At 48.9% G+C, this 17,093-nt stretch overlaps 2 protein-coding genes across 2 annotated transcripts in view; both read right to left on the minus strand.

The window, feature by feature from the left end:
- LOC102037011 (disintegrin and metalloproteinase domain-containing protein 32) overlaps positions 1-4,921 on the minus strand; it is a 10,562-nt gene extending 5,641 nt beyond the window's left edge. The window contains exons 1-11 of the mRNA XM_031063832.1: positions 4,709-4,921; positions 4,356-4,417; positions 4,149-4,227; positions 3,959-4,035; positions 3,648-3,840; positions 3,389-3,454; positions 3,062-3,133; positions 2,292-2,458; positions 1,885-1,966; positions 1,591-1,727; positions 818-1,004 (exon numbers count right to left, since the gene is read on the minus strand). Coding sequence (XP_030919692.1) covers positions 818-1,004; positions 1,591-1,727; positions 1,885-1,966; positions 2,292-2,458; positions 3,062-3,133; positions 3,389-3,454; positions 3,648-3,840; positions 3,959-4,035; positions 4,149-4,227; positions 4,356-4,417; positions 4,709-4,921 — 1,335 coding nt within the window. The remainder of the gene's footprint in view (positions 1-817; positions 1,005-1,590; positions 1,728-1,884; positions 1,967-2,291; positions 2,459-3,061; positions 3,134-3,388; positions 3,455-3,647; positions 3,841-3,958; positions 4,036-4,148; positions 4,228-4,355; positions 4,418-4,708) is intronic.
- A 117-nt stretch (positions 4,922-5,038) lies between these two features.
- LOC102037174 (disintegrin and metalloproteinase domain-containing protein 9) overlaps positions 5,039-17,093 on the minus strand; it is a 29,013-nt gene continuing 16,958 nt past the window's right edge. The window contains exons 12-24 of the mRNA XM_031063833.1: positions 16,709-16,790; positions 15,751-15,884; positions 15,371-15,542; positions 15,171-15,263; positions 14,228-14,423; positions 13,171-13,276; positions 12,566-12,755; positions 11,800-11,880; positions 11,267-11,372; positions 9,751-9,883; positions 9,109-9,211; positions 8,362-8,489; positions 5,039-7,056 (exon numbers count right to left, since the gene is read on the minus strand). Of these exons, the coding sequence (XP_030919693.1) occupies positions 6,942-7,056; positions 8,362-8,489; positions 9,109-9,211; positions 9,751-9,883; positions 11,267-11,372; positions 11,800-11,880; positions 12,566-12,755; positions 13,171-13,276; positions 14,228-14,423; positions 15,171-15,263; positions 15,371-15,542; positions 15,751-15,884; positions 16,709-16,790 (1,639 nt within the window). The 3' untranslated portion in view covers positions 5,039-6,941. The remainder of the gene's footprint in view (positions 7,057-8,361; positions 8,490-9,108; positions 9,212-9,750; positions 9,884-11,266; positions 11,373-11,799; positions 11,881-12,565; positions 12,756-13,170; positions 13,277-14,227; positions 14,424-15,170; positions 15,264-15,370; positions 15,543-15,750; positions 15,885-16,708; positions 16,791-17,093) is intronic.

Here is a 17,093-nt window from a genome sequence, read left to right on the forward strand (position 1 = left end):
TGGCAAACCCACGTTATTTCATTTTGTTGTCCCCCTGAGCTTCTCCTCCTCCTCTCCCCATATTACTTGGGAAATATCCAGCAGAACAAACGGGCAAAGCTGCCACACAGAAACAATCTCCAACCCAACACAGCCCTCCCTGGGCTGCTCCCCTTGCAGGAATCCACAAAATCAGAGGGTTTTGGGAAAGCTGCAAAAGGCAGGCCCCAGAGACAGCAGAACTGTGATTAGAGCTAAGCAGCAGCCATGAATTAGGTCAGCAGAAAAATTATGTAAAATGTAGAAAAGTAAGAACAAATAGAACAATGATCTGTGTATTAATGCTTGTCTAGAATAACTCCCTAAGCTACAGAAAAGTTTATCTGGTGAGATATTAGGGAGCTCTAAGCTTAATAATGGAGCTCTGTGCATTGTGTTTTAAGGCTTACAAGCAGGTATTGTATTTGAAATAAGCAAGGTACCTGTGCTTATAGTGGTTGGATAGAACTACTGTCAATGTGCTTTTGCTTTGTGTGATTGGTCAAAAAACTTATAAAGTGAGTTGTAACATTAAGTTCTTGGTCTGCTGGCTGGGATGTGAGCTGGTGGCATCTTCCTATTGTCATAATCATGTAATGAGGCTGATGCTGGAAAATAAAACAGCTCAAGGCACGTTCCCAGCAGTTCTGTCCTGTTTGTGATTTGTACACAGCTCCTGGCCAGCAATACCCTGCTGCACTGGGGCTCCTGCTCCCGAGGGTTGGTGACTCCATGGGCACTGGGAGCACAAAGGCAGGGCTGTGCCCACCTGGGCTGTGCCCACCTGGGCTGTGCCCACCTGGGCTGTGCCGCAGTCGCACTGCTCGCCCGGCTCCACCACGCGGTTGCCGCAGACGGCGCCGCTCTGCCGGGACTGGCGGCTCAGCCGGGGGCTGCTGAAGAGGCAATCCCCTCTGCCCTGCTTCAGGAAGGTCTCAAAGTCCCTGATGCTGCAGTTACTGAAGGCTTTCGACCCACTGAAATATCTAAAATAAAGCAATGATCAGTTTATACCTTACACATTCACCGCCCCTCTCTCTCTCCCAAGCTCTGTGCAAGTCAAGGGCTCACCCAGACACTGACACCCCCCAGGGTCTATTAATTCACTTGATCTACAGCTCATTATTAACAGAGATTGAAAAACATCCTGAAGTACCTTCATTTTGGAGAGCAAAGGTCTCTTTTGTCAAATTAAGCGCTAAATTGCTATTTAATTAATGACATTTTACTTCTCAGAGGAATAAAAGCAGGTATTTCTTCACTGAAATAATGGTATTGAAATAACTGGTATTCAGGCATTGGAATTGCTGCCCAGGGAGGTGGTGGAGTCCCCGTCCCTGGCGGTGTTCAAGAAATGAGTGACACAGCACTCAGTGCTCTGCTCCACTTGACAAGGTGGTGATTGGTCAAAGGTTGGACTCCATGCTCATGGAGGCCTTTTCCAGCCTGAGTGGTTCCATTTTTGCAGAGGAATGACAGTGGTGGAGGACACTTCTGACAAGGGCACACTGTGCTGCCATCCCTGTCACCCCTTCATGTGCCCCAGCCCCGCAGCCCCTCGGGCAAACTCACAGCGCCGCAGGGCTCATGGCGCAGACCCGTCCAGGGCAGCTGCAGCCTCGGGGGCTGTCAGGGCTCATGTCCAGGCTGTGGCCCAGCACCTGCGCCAGCAGCACGGAGAAGGACTCCAGGGTCACGTTCTGGTGGTACTGGAGGGAGGAGAGAGAGGAGCTGCCAGAGCTGAGCAATCCTTGCAGAGATACAGATCCTCCCACGCGTTCCATCCACCCCTGTTCATGGTGCCCAGGCTGAGCTCACGGCCCTGTGGGCTGCTGAGGGACAGGCACAGGACAGGGGGGACCATACCAGGGCCACCGTGGCAGCAGCATCTCTCTGACATGCCCCTCCTGGAGCCGCTGCGCCCACGAGGGCTCCTTGGTGCCTGTACCTGGAACAGAGCTGGGGTCACTGCTGTGGTCAGTGGGGGATGCTGGTTCTGTACAGCCCAAGTCCCCTTGGTGCCCCCAGACTGTTTGCTGTCCCCAGGGGAGCTGGGGCAGGGTCTGGTGCCTGGTGCTGGCAGGGACTGGGGGGGTGGCAAGGGATGGACGGCACCATTGCAGCTGCTGCATCGCTAGGAGGAATGGCTTGGAAGAGATACTTGAAGGATTTAGGAAATATGGGTTTTTAAAAAGCATTTTTTGTCCAAGTTTCAGCTTGGTTTGACTGATTGCTACCACGTAACCTTTAACACTAATGAACCTTTATCTTACCCTAAGAGAGAAGCAATGTTGTGTGCCTGTGGCTCCAGGGACAACTGTTTCCACTGTAAAAATCGCTGTAGAATGTCCTCTGTGTCCCCTGCTGTTGATATTTTATCCCCCTCTGCCCACAGCTCCAGGGAGGACAGCACAATGGTGACATTAAGGGGATTAAACATCTGAAAGTATAAGAGAGGAAACATCTGCTCTCACACCTTCCCTTCATGCAGAGCCACCACTCTGCACACAGTAAACACAGGGGGAAAGTAAATTGCTGCTGTCAGTGCCTCAATGACATCTGTAGCCAAAAAGAATGAACACACCTAAAGAGGCAGAGCCAAAGTCCAATAACTTCATAAGTGTTAGGGGTTTTGGGAATAATTTCTCATTACACAACTGAAGCATAAGACCAGCAGTGGAGTAAAGAACAGGATTGGAAGTTGGTCACAAGCACCTGAGAGTAAGCAGGTGAATTGGATCAGTGGGATCAGGGCAGAGGGGAGCAACCCAGGAGTCCTCAAAATGCAGGGTTTGGCTGCCCTGAGGCAAACTGCCTCCGTTTATCTGTACATCTGCACGAGACATGGCCATCACACAGGGAAAGATGTTCTTTTGTGGCAGATTGACATGTCCAGAGGAAAAACCTTCTCAGGAAACACAGAATTTTTTACATAACATCCTCCTAAACCTAAAAGCAGCTAGAAAAGAGGTGGCCGCTGCTAACATCCACATCCCCCTCATCCCCTGTCTCACTGCAGTACAAACCAGAATTAAGAACTCACACTGTTGATTAAGTTGAAGGCCTGGATTACGTTCTGTGTCGCAGCATTTGGGTCTGATCCCATATAGTTGTACTGAAAAACAACCCAAGAGGACACGGGGGTAGACAAAGTGCTTACCATGTCAATGTTGGAACACTGAAATGATTCCCAACACTGAGCCATGGAGACATGAGCTACAAATTCACGTTCCTTATTTCCTACAAAATCCACAGCACGTGCAACTTTTCAAAACAGAAAACAAATCCATGTAAAGCTGGGCAATGTTACCATTTCCATGCTCACAGAAGTCAGGCAAAGAAAAGGAAAAAGTGGCTGGCGTGGACTTACCAAAGCCTTGTCCAAAACCACGTACACTGTGAGGTATTTGGGAGATCGTGCAGCGGCCGAGAGGGGCTAAAAGAGAAAATGGGCTTCAAAGGACAGATTCTGCATTCTCTGGTCGCCTCACTGCTGCTGCTGGCTGTGCTTCTACAAAGCTCCTGTCCAAGTGTCTGGCCAAAGACAGACAGAAGACCTTCCAGCAGAATCAGGTCCCTCCTCACAGGGCAGGGACAGCAGCAGCACTGTGAGAACAGGCACCACTCACCTCATCATCGCTGGGGGCCTTGTCCAGCATGTCCCAGGCTGCCAGCCCACCCTGCCCTGCCTCAGGGGGGCTCTGGGCAGGGGGGGCTGGTGCCATCTGCTCCTCACCCACTCGGTACAGCACGTGCTGGAAGGCAGGGGAGTAGCCCAGGGGCTGGATCCTGTAGCTCACGTTCTCAAACTGCAGCAAACCCCTGCCAGGGCACCAGCACTGCCCACTTGCTCCTGGGCACTGGCACAGCTGCCCCAGCTGTTTGTTCTGCACGCCAGGCTGCCAGGGAGGGCAGCACAGGGACGGGGCTGGTGCTTTACCTGAGCCCTGAGCAGGTGTTGAGGGTCACTGCTGAGCTGGGGAAGCCATCGATGTAACCCCAGTAGTGGCAGCCTCCCTGTGACATGACAGGACAGGGAGCCCTTCCATGGCTGGGCAGGCCATCCCCTTACCCACCACCCCAAACAAACCCAACATGCACAAACACAGCCCAAAGCAAGGCCAGGTTACCTCAGAGTGGGCGGAATCAGCGTGCAAAGATCCCTGCTCACTGGACACGTACGTCTGGAAATCATCAGATAAAAAGGCACTGCAAGAGAGAGGCACCAAGTGAGGTACTTAGAGCAGCATCCATCAGGCAGAGCTTCTCAAGCTTCTTGCAGCCACCAGGGAGCAGGGCAGCCACTGGCAGTGAGGGCAGTGGCAGGGCCAACTCACTGCTGCTGCAGGTGGATGGTGTAAGGCCTCCCCTCGATCCTCAGGGTGTAGGACACTGCCTCCTTGTGCATACAGAAAAGCAGAGAAGGGGAGAAGTGGGAACAGGGAGTTGGGAATAGCACAATCCAAGGCCTGCTGTGAACAGCGAAGGGGGAGCACAGCGTGGCTGCAGCCATCGTGGTGCTGGCAGCGCCGCTGTTACAGCTGCCACCACATCTGTACTCCCCCAGCCCTTTTGTTCAGCTGAACCCTCCCTTCCCCCAGCCTCTGTTACAGCTGCCACCCCATCTGTACTCCCCCAGCCCTCCTCTTTAGCTGAACCCTCCTTCCCCCAGAGCCCCCCAGCACCGTGCCTGCTTCAGCCCCTCCTCTCCTTTTGTGCTGGCCCCCAGCTGCTGCGGGATGGTGATCTGGGACCAAACCTGCCCACCCACAGGGGACAGAGCCCCCCATGGCTGAGCCCAGTGCTGGCTGGCTGGGGGCTCTGGGGGGCCCTGCCCAGCCTCGTGCAGCAGCTCCAGGAGCAGCAGGAGCAGCAGTGGTGGCATTGCACAAAGTGGCCCCATGACCGGCCAGTAACTGCCCCGCAGTAACGGCCCCACAGCCCACCAGTAACTGCCCACAGGTAACAGCCCCACCAGTAACAGCCCCCCCACACCTTAAAGCAGAGGCTGAGGCAGAGATTTGTACAAAACTGGCATCTTTATTGCTTGTTGGGGCTGTACAAAGGGGTTGGGAGCAGCCCTTGGGCCAGAGGACAGCACGGGGCTGCAGCAGAGGGGGACACAGCTCCCGACCTGCCCGGGACAGGTATCCCTACACTTCACAAAAGAAAGTCAGTAGTCATCTTCAGCATTCACCACCAAAAACTGGAGCCATTTCCTGTCCATGGCATCGCTCCTCACACCACACATCCCTGCTGTTCCAACGGGCACGCCGGGAGTACAAAAACTCTTTGTCTATGAAGGCACCATGTTCAGCATAGTTTAGTTCACACACGCAGTTAAGTACATCTCTCTGGATGACTTCATTCCCTGGATCCCCTCCTCTTTCCCCACCCTCTGACCAGGGCTGGAGATGGGCTTCATCCAGCTGCAGAGCTCACTGTGACAGACAGACAGACAGACAGACTGCCCACTCAGGCAGAGCGGGACACAGCAACACAATTAGGAAGTAATTGATTATCTTGGAACAAAAAGGAGACCCCCACCAGTACAGCTGGTGAAATTCTAGGTGACATTTTATAGATTTTAATGGTGTTATAAATCTTAATCTAAGTTTATGGGAAACCACAGGAGTTCAAGTATTTTATTACTGCACACACTATATATATATTTATGTATGTATATACAGAGAAAAAGATTATTTTTTGGCAATATTAGGGGGATTTTACAGATTGAGCTGTGCTTGTGGCGAGCACAGAGCAAAACAGCCCAGCAGGCTCTTCAGCACTTATCTCAGTTTTAGCAAGTTTGTGCAACAGAACCTCACTTTTAGCAAGTTGTGCAATAGATTTCTGTTTGTGACCATGACATCCAGCTTCTACCCACGGCACCACAGGATCAGGGTCTACAGCTCCCTCTCCTAGCACAGTGGATGCTGAGCACCTCTGCTCAGGGGGAGCTCCAAAATCCAGTCTAGCCCATGGTGCAGGAGCAGAGGGCAGCCCAGTCTGACACACAGTAGCCCTGACTGACACTGCAAGGGCTTGGCTGTTAAATTCAGGGTGCATCAGCCACCAGGCTCCCATTTAAAGTGCTCAGAGAAGCTCTGGTGGTCCTGGCAGAGACACTTCCCACTTCCCAGTGTTCTGCAGGGACTGCTGCTGTCTTTAGACCTCAATTAAAACCTAGCAGCAGCCCATTTTTTAAAACCAGAATATGGCCGTGTCTTCTCGTACCTTTATCTTCACTGCCCATCCATGGATTAGTGGGAATTAGTACAGGAGTCTCGTTTAGCCACTCTCTAATTAAAAAGCATTAAACTCAGTGCTCCTATAGCACAGCTTAGTGTCAGTCAGCAAGGAGTTAAGAATTTAAGTACATTATTATGCATCTATAAACATATATACATGCATAAACATGTTTAAAATATATCTCTCTTCCTGAAAAAGTCCTCTGAGACCTCATTCCATTCATGGTGTACATGGGAAACACTTTCCAGTCCATTCAGAGTAACTGTAAATTAACTGACAGATCTCCTTGCTTTGCAAACGGGTTACTCCAATTCCTCACTGCACAGTCAGAGGGACAACAACAAATCAGACAATTTCCTTACCAGGGCTCGTGGCAGAAATGGGCAAACCCAAAGCCACGTGCTGGATTTCAGGACTATTTCCCTGCAGGCTGCTGCACTCCTGCTGCCAGCCTGGCTGCAGCGACAAAGCTTGGACAGAGCGAGGGACAGGCTGGGTGTTTCAGTCCCTGGAGCTTTGGTCGAGGTATTTATTGAGTGTCAAGTTCTACATTCCTGGATCTCTCGTTTGCCCTGTCCCAGGCTGCAGAGGGAGGCTGCCGGCACTGCGCTGCCACGGGACGCCAGAAGGGGAACTGCAATTTCAGCTGTCGCAGCCAACAGCTCAGAAAGCTACTTGGGAGGCAGAGGTGCCGGTCGGGAAGGGAAGTACTGTCCCTGAGGTAAACATTTCTGCTGTGCTGGAGGCGGTCCCTGAGGTACAAGCTTCTGCTGTGGAGGGGGAGGCCTGCAGGGGACAGAGGAGGAGCAGTCAGTGCCACAGCCTCACAGCCCACCCTGCCCCACCGCTGCCCCAGCCCGGCCCCCACACCGAGATTCACTCCAAACGTGCCACGCTCAGACTGTGCCTTCAATGGCCTGAAATCCTCTGGGAACCCCCATCTGGTAAAACTCACCTTTAGTACTCGCAGGGAATCCCCAACGAGGGGAGAGCATGATGCATCTGACTCCATCTTATCAGAAGGCTAATTAATGACTTTATTATACTATATTATTCTATGTTGTATAGTATATATTATTCTATACTATATCTATTATTCTATACTGTATTACATTACATCTAAACTGAATCTGCCAAGCACTCAACTCTGCTCACACTGCACAGAATCTCTGTCAGCCAACAGTCCCAGCACACACACTTGGCCCTGACAGGCCAAGGAAACACAACACCATCACTCTGGGTAAACAATCTCCATATTGCATTCTACTTTGGCACAAACACAGGCACAGCAAATGAGATAAGAATATTCTTGGGAAGAATTGTGCCTTGCTTTTCTCTGGGAAGTGAAATGTGGGGCTACACACCTGGCCCTGACAGGCCAAGGAAACAAAACACCATCACCTTGGGTAAACAATCTCCATATTGCATTCTACTTTTCTACTAGAAAAACAATAAGAATTGTTTATCCTTTCTCTGAGGTTCAAAGAATGTGAAACCCAGGAATATTCTTGGGAAGAACTGTGCCTTGCTTTTCTCTGTGAAGAGAAATGTGGTGACACTCACCTTTTCTCCAAAATTCTCTGAAGATTCCCCCCAGCCCAAGAGCCCCACCAACATGAGCTACATTAGGGTGCTCCCACTCAGGCACTGGCACTTGCTGGGTCTGTGTGTGGCACAGCACAGCACTGCATCTCACAAGCACAACTCAAAGTAAGATGAAACACACAGGAAAATTTCCTGCTCAAAGTTAAGAGAAATGGTTTTGCACTTGGCCATAGCATTCACAAATCAGCACAATGACAGATTTGTGAGTAATTTGCTTTTAAACTGACTATTTTAACAGGCCTTTCATCCACCTGCTGGGCTAATCTGCCTGCACAGCAACGCTCTGACCCTCGTCCATCACCACGCAGCCGTGACAGCGCACGACGAATGCGCTGCCTTCCGGGCTGAAGTGAAGGAGAAACTCCTCCCGGTGAAAAATCAGCCCCACTCACACACAACACATGATGGAACACCCCAGGAGTGACGGCCAGGACGAGAAATGCCATCAGTGCCCCTGCCAGGGGGCACTGCAGTAACTGCACTGACCTGCTGGGCACCCTCGGTGGCTGCTGCACCGGGTACTGCGGTGGGGAGTAGTAGGGCTGGTGGAAAGCCTGCTGAGGGTGCTGGTTAACTGGGTAAGCTGGCACAGGAAAGGTGTTGGGATGCATATCCTGCAAAAAAAAACCCACAAAGAGAATGGTCACCAATTGCACGTAGGGAACGAAAATATTTGCGTCAGGGAATCGAAATATTTGTGTCGCTAAATAAGTGACGTTCAAGAGCGCTTGCAAAGCAGCCTGGCAATGTCAGAGGTGCTCTTTCCTCTGAGAAACTAAGCAGGAAGAAGCAACAGCCCTCTGGAAACTGATGGATTTCTGTATTTTGAAAAACACAGCAAGGCTGATCACAACAGCTGGATTTCTGTATTTTGAAAAACACAGCAAGGCCGATCACAACAGCACTTGGTTTGCTCTGGGAGCGTGCTCTGGCTGTTTGTGGCTTTCAGAGGACAACTGCTCTGACAAGGAGAGTGGGCTGGGCATGTGTCATGAGGAAAAGGGAGCAGCAAAGCAGGTAAACCAAGCACAGCCTGGGACAACACTTAAACTGGGAAACGGAGGAGCCCCCCACAAAACAAATATTCTCTCTGCTTTTTATCGAGGAGGAACAATTTTCGGAATGAAGAAGTAACTTTAAAGCTTTTATTAGGGTAAAAGTTAGAGAAACTGCCTTCTTTATGTCTTTACTTGAGAGCAACAAACAGAGTAAGGGAAGGTGGCTGATTCCTACCATGGGCACAGCTCTTGGAGGATAAGGCATGCCACGGGAGAAGCCTCTCTGCTGGAAGTCCCTGGGCTCAGTGTCTGGCCGAGGAGGAGGCGACTGAAGTGACCTGAAATCCAATGGATATGGGCTGTGTGAGCACATAACCCAGACACAACCACTGTGCAGGCTGGGAACCCAGGCACTGTGAACCTGAGCTGGATTTATACTATCTTAGCACGTATCAAGTGTGAGAAAGATAATATTTAATATTACAGTATTAATATTTACAATATTAATTGTAAATAATGTTAATATTTACAAATCTAATAAATAAAAACAACCTTTTTTCAGTTTAAGACTCTGGTAGCTTCCCTTTGCCCCTCTATAAAAAGATGGGACCCAAAACCATAAATCCCTATCATCAATGCACAAAAACAAACATAACAGTAAAGAGAAAACTCTCTGCTCTCTTGATTTGGGATGGATTTATCTTTTCAGTCATTGCCAGAGGCAAACTGCATGTGCCACTGGATGCAGGGGCCTTCCCCTGACATCCTGGGACTGGGATATGCCCCCACACTTTGGCATTGGCTGGTGTAAACAACCACCCATGGGTTTTGCCCTGTTCCAGGGCAGAGGAGAAGGCAGAAAGGAGGAGGCACTCACGAGTGGCAGCGGGACATCAGCCTCCTGCAGCTCCTCTTCAGCCTGTCCCTCTTGGCAAAGGCCAGAGCAGCAGCCACGAGCAGGAGGAGCACCAGGAAGAAGAAGACCAGCAGCCCATTGCGCAGAGAGGTGTCTGAGGGCACAAAACCGTGGGGAAGAAATAAACCTCACAGCAGAGAATACGAGGTAGGAATGGCTCTGTAACTTCTATTTTTCATAGGAAAAAACCCAAAGAATCCAAGAAGATAGATGCCCAAATAGATCCTTTCTGTTTATCTCTTAGAGCTGACTCCCTGGGCTGCAGGAGCACATTAAATTAGGAGATCAATCCTCATTTTTCATGACTGTAATGTTTCATTACTAAAGATTTTATGAGAGAGGAAAACAGAGCTTCTGCCTTTTGGGCTGATGTTAAATCTACCTCTTCTCCAGCCACTGTTTGCTGTAGACAAAGAACTTGGGTTCTTAATTTTGACATTTTTATATGCAGCAATTTCTCCCCTGCAGGCTGTAGTAAAACAGCCTTTTCCTTTCTCTGGCTGATGATTTGAGGGATCTGCCTGAGCTCCAATGTGCTTCTCCAGCCTGTTATTGCATCAGAATCCCTAGCTTTCCCAAACCCACACCAGCTTATGAAAAACAGTCTTCAAGACCATTCTTGCAGCCCACAGAAGTTACACCAATCCCATCTTTATACACTCCACATGGACACAGCAAGTTTTCTCCAGATTAGAGCTTGGCTCTGGCTTCCTATTTCACCTTCAAACCCTCAGTGAGCAAAGCAAGCTTCCAGCTCTGTCAGTTGGATTTCTCTTGTGCAGGAACCATGTTTCCCTTCACTGGAGCTTCCCTTTTCAAGCCTGGATACAGAGAAGTCCAAGAGGATCTTTGTTCTGAGGTGGCACAAATCACCTGATCTAAACCAGATCCTTCCAGATCCCTACCCCAGCACCCCGGGACAGAAGTGCAACACCTTGAGCACAAAACCTCTGCCAGAAGGTGCCTGGTGCATGCAGAGCCATGCACCAAAGCTCACCAACACGTGTGTGACTGCATTCACAGGGGTCTCAGGATGAGGGAAGAGATGAGGATCTGACTCCATGTTTCAGAAGGCTGATTTATTATTTTATGATATATATGATACTAAAACTATACTAAAAGAATAGAAGAAAGGATTTCATCAGATGGCTAGCTAAGAATAGAATAGGAAGGAATGATAACAGAGGTTTGGGGCTTGGCTCTCTCTCCGAGCCAGCTGGACTGTGATTGGCCATTAATTAGGAACAACCACATGAGACCAATCACAGATCCACCTGTTGCATTCCACAGCAGCAGATAACCATTGTTTACATTTTGTTCCTGAGGCCTCTCAGCTTCTCAGGAGAAAAAATCCTAAGGAAAGGGTTTTTCATGAAGGATGTCTGTGACACAGAACCATGCACCAAAGTTCACCAACACGTGGGGCTGCCCTGGAGCACCCAGCCCCAGCCCCAGCCCAGCTCTCACAGCCACTTGCCATTGTATGGAGGGCCACTGTCCACGCTGCCCCCGTAGCCTTTGGAGTCACAGAAAGGGGGAGCCCAGCCTGCTTCACAGTGGCAGTTCCTGTTGTTGTTGCACACCTGTATGCCAAAACACAAATACTCCCCTCAGTAACCTCCATTTCTGTGCATTTCCATCTGCTTGCAGCAGCCACGACCTGTTCAGCCTGGAGACTTTTACCCAGTTACTCCACAGTCCTTGGCCAGGCATCCCAAGATTTCACATGACTGAGCACACACAGCACTGCTCAGGAAGAGCTTCCAAGGATTAGCTATCCCAACAGCTTACACACCATGGCTTTTACTTGTTTGTTTTTTTCTTTGTGAGATGCAGAGTCAAATTTCACTAGCAATACTAGAACTGGGAATTCTTGCCTGGCAAAGAGTTTTGTCAAAGATTTTTTTGACACTGCTACAGGTTCTCTTGCCTAGAGGCATTTTATAGAGAGTTTTACAGTTGGACAAAACAGAAAAATAAAGTTACTAATCACCTCTCTTCCCTGCTTACCCCATGCCCGTGGCACTGCTTCTCCACATCACAGTCGTAGTTCAGGACAGAGGCACTCACACACTGGAAGTGCCTGCAGATCTGGGGAACAGAGATGCACACAGATGAGGGATGATGGCATTTCAGTGCCCCCTTGCCTGCCCAGATCCCTGCTCCTAGGCTCTGCTTGCTGCCACAAAGCCTCACACACTCTCACTGATAATTCCAAACTCTGCAGCAACTCTGCTCCACAAAAGGCCTCTCAGCATGGGGCTGAGCTGGCACTGGAGCCTTTTGTCTCCAGTCTGAATGTAAAGGAACAGCAATTAAATTGTGCCCAGTAAGGACATGTGGAATGCACATTCCTCTGCTAGGGCTAAGCTTCTGCACTCTTTAGCTTAGTTGGATTTTAATTGAAAGTTGTCTTCAAGGCATTTGTGTGGGCCTGGCTCTTCCTGCTCATTGACAGAGCAAAGTTTCTGGCTCTCAATGAACTCAATTTCTTTCGCTTCACCTACAAATGAAAGGCTCATTAAAGGTTTGGTGCACATGCAGTGCAGTACTGGGCAGTGGGGGCAATCAGTGGACTCATTTCATTTTATATTAATTACAGGCATCCAAAAATAATGGTCATAGCTATTCATGAAACAGTGCAGCTGAAAATTTTAACTACAGGCATCCAAAAATAATGACCATAACTATTCATGAAACAGTGCAGCTGAAAATTTTATTCCCACAAATACCCCAAACTATTACATAAGGATATAATTTTAAAAATTTTTATTACCTTTCCATTACCACACTTGGTGCCTTCATTCACCATTCCTGGGTCTGGGACATCAGAGCCCAGCTGGAAATCCACTCCCCAGCATGTCTGATGGGTGCCTCTGATGGGAGTTTGGATAATAGCAGGCTTGATTCCAAACGCAGGCATGGCTTTCACATTTTCACACTGCAGCTTCCCACACATGGCATTCCTATAACAGCAACACAGGAACACTGTAGTGACACTTGAATTTATTCTGAGAACCAGACTACCATGTGCTTGATGCCATCTTTCTACTGGAAGATGCTACTTGAAAACAAAATTGAGGCAACTTGACAAATAAAACTGAACTGGGCTTCATTCCAGTGCTGCAAGAGTAGTTTATCCCTTCTTTCTGTAAGCTGCTGGAATCTCTACATTAAGGACAACATGATGATTTGCTTCTCATCTTCCCATATGTGATCACTTAGGGAAAGCACAATCCTTGACAGGAGATGTGGAACACCCTCTGCTCAGCACAGCCCTGCATCCCTCCCCTACAACATCCCAAACTGACACCACAGCACCCAAATACACATTCCCAACCACTTCCTTCAGAACTTCCCAATGCACTGGGCTCAACTCACCAGCTGGAACATTTCTTGTAGTCATGGCCATGGAAACCACAGTTGCCAAATCTGTCCCCCTTGGAATTCACTTCAGCAAAGCAAATGTTGGAGGCTGCTTTGGCTTCTGCAAACAAGAGCCCACCCCCAGAGAGAGGAGCCACGTTACCCAGGCACAGAAACATCTCCCACAGGATCTCCTGTACCCAGAGCAACTACCCTGCTGCACCAAGTGTTTGCCATGCAGCAGCGAGCTTAGGAACCTGGGCAAAACACTAAAGAAGTTACAATGTCAGAATTACAAGGTTCCAAGTTTAAAAACTGAGAAAAACAGTTACTTAACCTGATATTTTTTGATATTTCTTTACAGATCTATAGAGCAGAAAGCAGCTGTACCAAAAATGATAAGTGCAACAAAATTATGACTTGGATCCCCAGCACAAAACTAAATGTAACACAGGAAGAATGCATGACCATGATGCTAAACCATTACTACCACTGCTCCAAATACTCTGCCAAAGCCAGCTGGTCTCTGTTAGTGACAAGCAAATAAATACATTTCAAATAAACTTTTAGTGTATTTATAGGAATGTGCCCCCTGTTGACGGAGTGACAAAACTATCTTTTGGTTTTTTAAAAAGGAAATAAGCCCAGAAGTTTTTCTGTTCAATGAGGTGAAAAGACATCTCATAAGACAGGGGACTTCACTTCAAACTTAAGGATAGCTAATTGGATAAGAGCAAAAAAGTTTTGCTTGGGCAATTTGCTAGAAAAAGAAGAGAACAAAGAAACTAATCACTTTAGTGAGGTTTTTTACCAGGAGCAAGAGGGCCTCTTGCACTTGGATCAGTTTTTCTCTGTAAAGAGTTTTGTAATTTCGCCTTTTATTAAAACCTTTTTGTTTCCAACACTACCACAGAAGCCATCCTGCTGATTTTATGCCTTCTGAGGTAGCTGAGCTATCTTGGATGTGAAATAGATCTCCAAGAGCTTGTAACACCTGGCTGGAGGAGACCAATATTTCATGTATTCTTTAGTTACATCTCTTAGAAAGACTGTAACCTGTGCCCTTCCTTACTGGAGCCAAAGATGTCCTGGCACTGAGCATCGTAGTACTGGCACACGCCGTTGTAGCAGTAAGCCTCCTGGTTGTGGCAGGGGTGCCCGTTCTGCACTGTGAAATCTGGCTGGCAGAACTGGGAGGTGCCATTGCAGTACTCAGGGAGGTCACACTCGTTGGTGCTGGCACGACACTCCGTGCCTCCAGGGAGGAGCTGAGCAGAGAGAAAGGGAAAATTGTGTTAGAAAAGAGGAATCTCACAGCAGAGAGTGGCGCTGCACCTGAGCCATGACACGCCCCAAAGCAGGGACTGATCTGAATTCTGCTCTGGGTGTTCTCGTGGGGCAGGTGTGAGAAACAACTGCTCACTTTGAAAATTTAAAGAGGTTTATTAAACCTTAACAAAAATACAATAAAGGACTACATAAGGAAAAATTCGCAGCACTGGGAACTGCCCCTCGTGGACACCATGACTTCAAGATGGATGCTCAGCCTTTTATACCCCTGGGGCTGCATCAGCCAGCCCTGGCCCTTCCCAAAGTCTGTCACTCAGCTCTTCTTTGCCATTTATCAGTGCAAACTGCTTTGGAACTGGGTTGGAGGTCAGGTGTTGCCATGCTGCACCCCCTAAGCACCCCCAAGCTTTTCCATTCCCACCTGCCCCAGGCAAGGGACACATGTGCAGCTTCTTTGTACCTGTCCTAGACACCCCAGGCTGTCTGATGGTCACAATACAGGGGGGGGAAAGGGAACTATGGGGAGAACAGAGGACATCTAAACTACAACACAACTATACATCACTAAAGCTTTTACTAATATTCACACAATAGTTATCTTTTAATTGCGAGAGCCAATCATCTCATTATCCATTTATAACACAGGAAAACTCCCTCTCACAGATGCACTGACTAAGCCAATGCTCTCCTCTTCTCAACCACCTACCACCACCCCAGTTTCCTACCTGGCAGTTTTTGCAGCAGTCCCCATAAGCACATGCAGCACCAGATCGGAGCCTGCAAGTTCCCGGCTCGCAGCACGGATCGTTCTCACATTCCTGAGGACACAAAGGCTGTGAATGTCACAAAATCTCCCCCTCTGTCACAAACAGTCCCCTCTGAGCGGGGGGCACTGCTGGGATAAGTTACACACACAGCTACAAACCTTTGGAGAGCCACAGTCACACTCCTCCCCAGCATCCACCAGCTTGTTCCCGCAGTACGGGACACTGTAGGTCTCATCAGGCTTTGGGACATTGAGCAGGCAGCTCCCACCTTTGTTGAGTGTCAGCTTCTCAAAGTCTTCTGCACTGCAGCTGCTGAAGTTCCTCGATCCCCTGCAACGGAGAAAATGAGCTGAGCTTTACACTGAGCCAAGCCAGCAGCCCCTGTGTCTGCAGAACAAGGGGGACATTCGCATCCCCCATCACAAGCACAACAGCACTCTTTGCAAGGGGAATTTGAAGGTGAAAGTAATCCATAAAAACAAAGCACATGGATGGGGCATTTTGAGCTTTGTTTGCCTTCCCTTGGTCAGCTACTTACGATGCTCCAGAGCTCATGATGCAGCTGCTTGCCCCACAGTGACAGACTCGTTCATCATCGTGGTTCATGCCCAGGTTGTGGCCGAGCTCGTGAGCCATGATGGAGGCAAACATCTGGATACTGATCCTTCCAAACTGCACAGGAGTGACACAGAAAGCAGTCAGCACAGAGCTTATCACTGACAAAGTCAAAGTGAGCCATGATGGAGGCAAACATCTGGGTACTGATCCTTCCAAACTGCACAGGAGTGACACAGAAGGCAGTGAGCACAGAGCTTATCCTGACAAAGTCAATGTTTGCTTCTGTGCCAAGGAGACCCTTTTGCCATTCTGGCTCTACATTATCAGGATTCTCAGACCAACACTGCTGGATTTCCAACCAAGTATATGGAATTTGCTTAGCAGTAAGAGCCCTCAGAGAAATCTCTCTGGGACACTGCCCAACAACCTCCACTTTCCAGAGCAGCTGCAACATTACCACAAAAACTAGAACTCTCCACACCAGCCCAATTCTCCTGAAATGTGCAAATTCCAACATTTCTGTCACTGGTCCAAAGAAGCAGATTTCTGGGATTGTAAGTTATCTGAGACCAGCAGCTTGGTTCACTAAGGCTCTGCAGTTCCATATAAAACATGGAGTGAACCAGCACTGCTCAGGGAGGTCACAGCTGCAGGTCAGACAGCACAGGACAGATTTGAAAATACCCATAGCTCCCACAAACTTTCAAGGCAGAGATGCTTAAAACAACACAGAGAAATCCTCTTGCATGAGTACTGCACACTGAGCAGAAGACTACAGAGAAGTTGTGATCTAGATATCCTGGAAGTGTCAGAAATTGTTTGGGACAACATTAAGAGCCCCACTAAGGCACTTCAGCTTTGTTATGTGCTTCCAGGAAGACTTTCAGAGTGCAATCTCTAACCTCAATCACATTCAGAGATCACTGAAGAAATCTCACCACGTTAATTCCTCCTGCATGGCTCTTGGAGCACACTGTTCCCACATAGGCCATTCCAGCTGTGCCACCAAAACCCTTCTTCCTGCAGTCATGAAGGGAAAGGAGAAGCCATCATCAGTCTGTACAGACACACACAGAGTCCAGTGCAGCACACCACTCCTGCCTGTGGGGCCCAAATCCTGCTGCTCCAGCTTTCCTAGCACTGCTACTGACTACAAGCAAAAATGGCACCAATTAAGCTTTTGCTGTCTGCTCAAGATTCCTTTACTCTGTTCAGTTAAAACAAGTGTTTACAGAGAAATTCAGCCTCTTCCACACCATCCCTCTGCATATAAGGAGCACAGCACTACAGCTGTGAGGCAACTCTGGTGGTTTTGGGGTCTCC

The sequence above is a fragment of the Geospiza fortis genome, unplaced genomic scaffold (genome assembly GCF_000277835.1).
Source record: "Geospiza fortis unplaced genomic scaffold, GeoFor_1.0 scaffold417, whole genome shotgun sequence".
Taxonomy (NCBI): Eukaryota; Metazoa; Chordata; class Aves; order Passeriformes; family Thraupidae; genus Geospiza; species Geospiza fortis.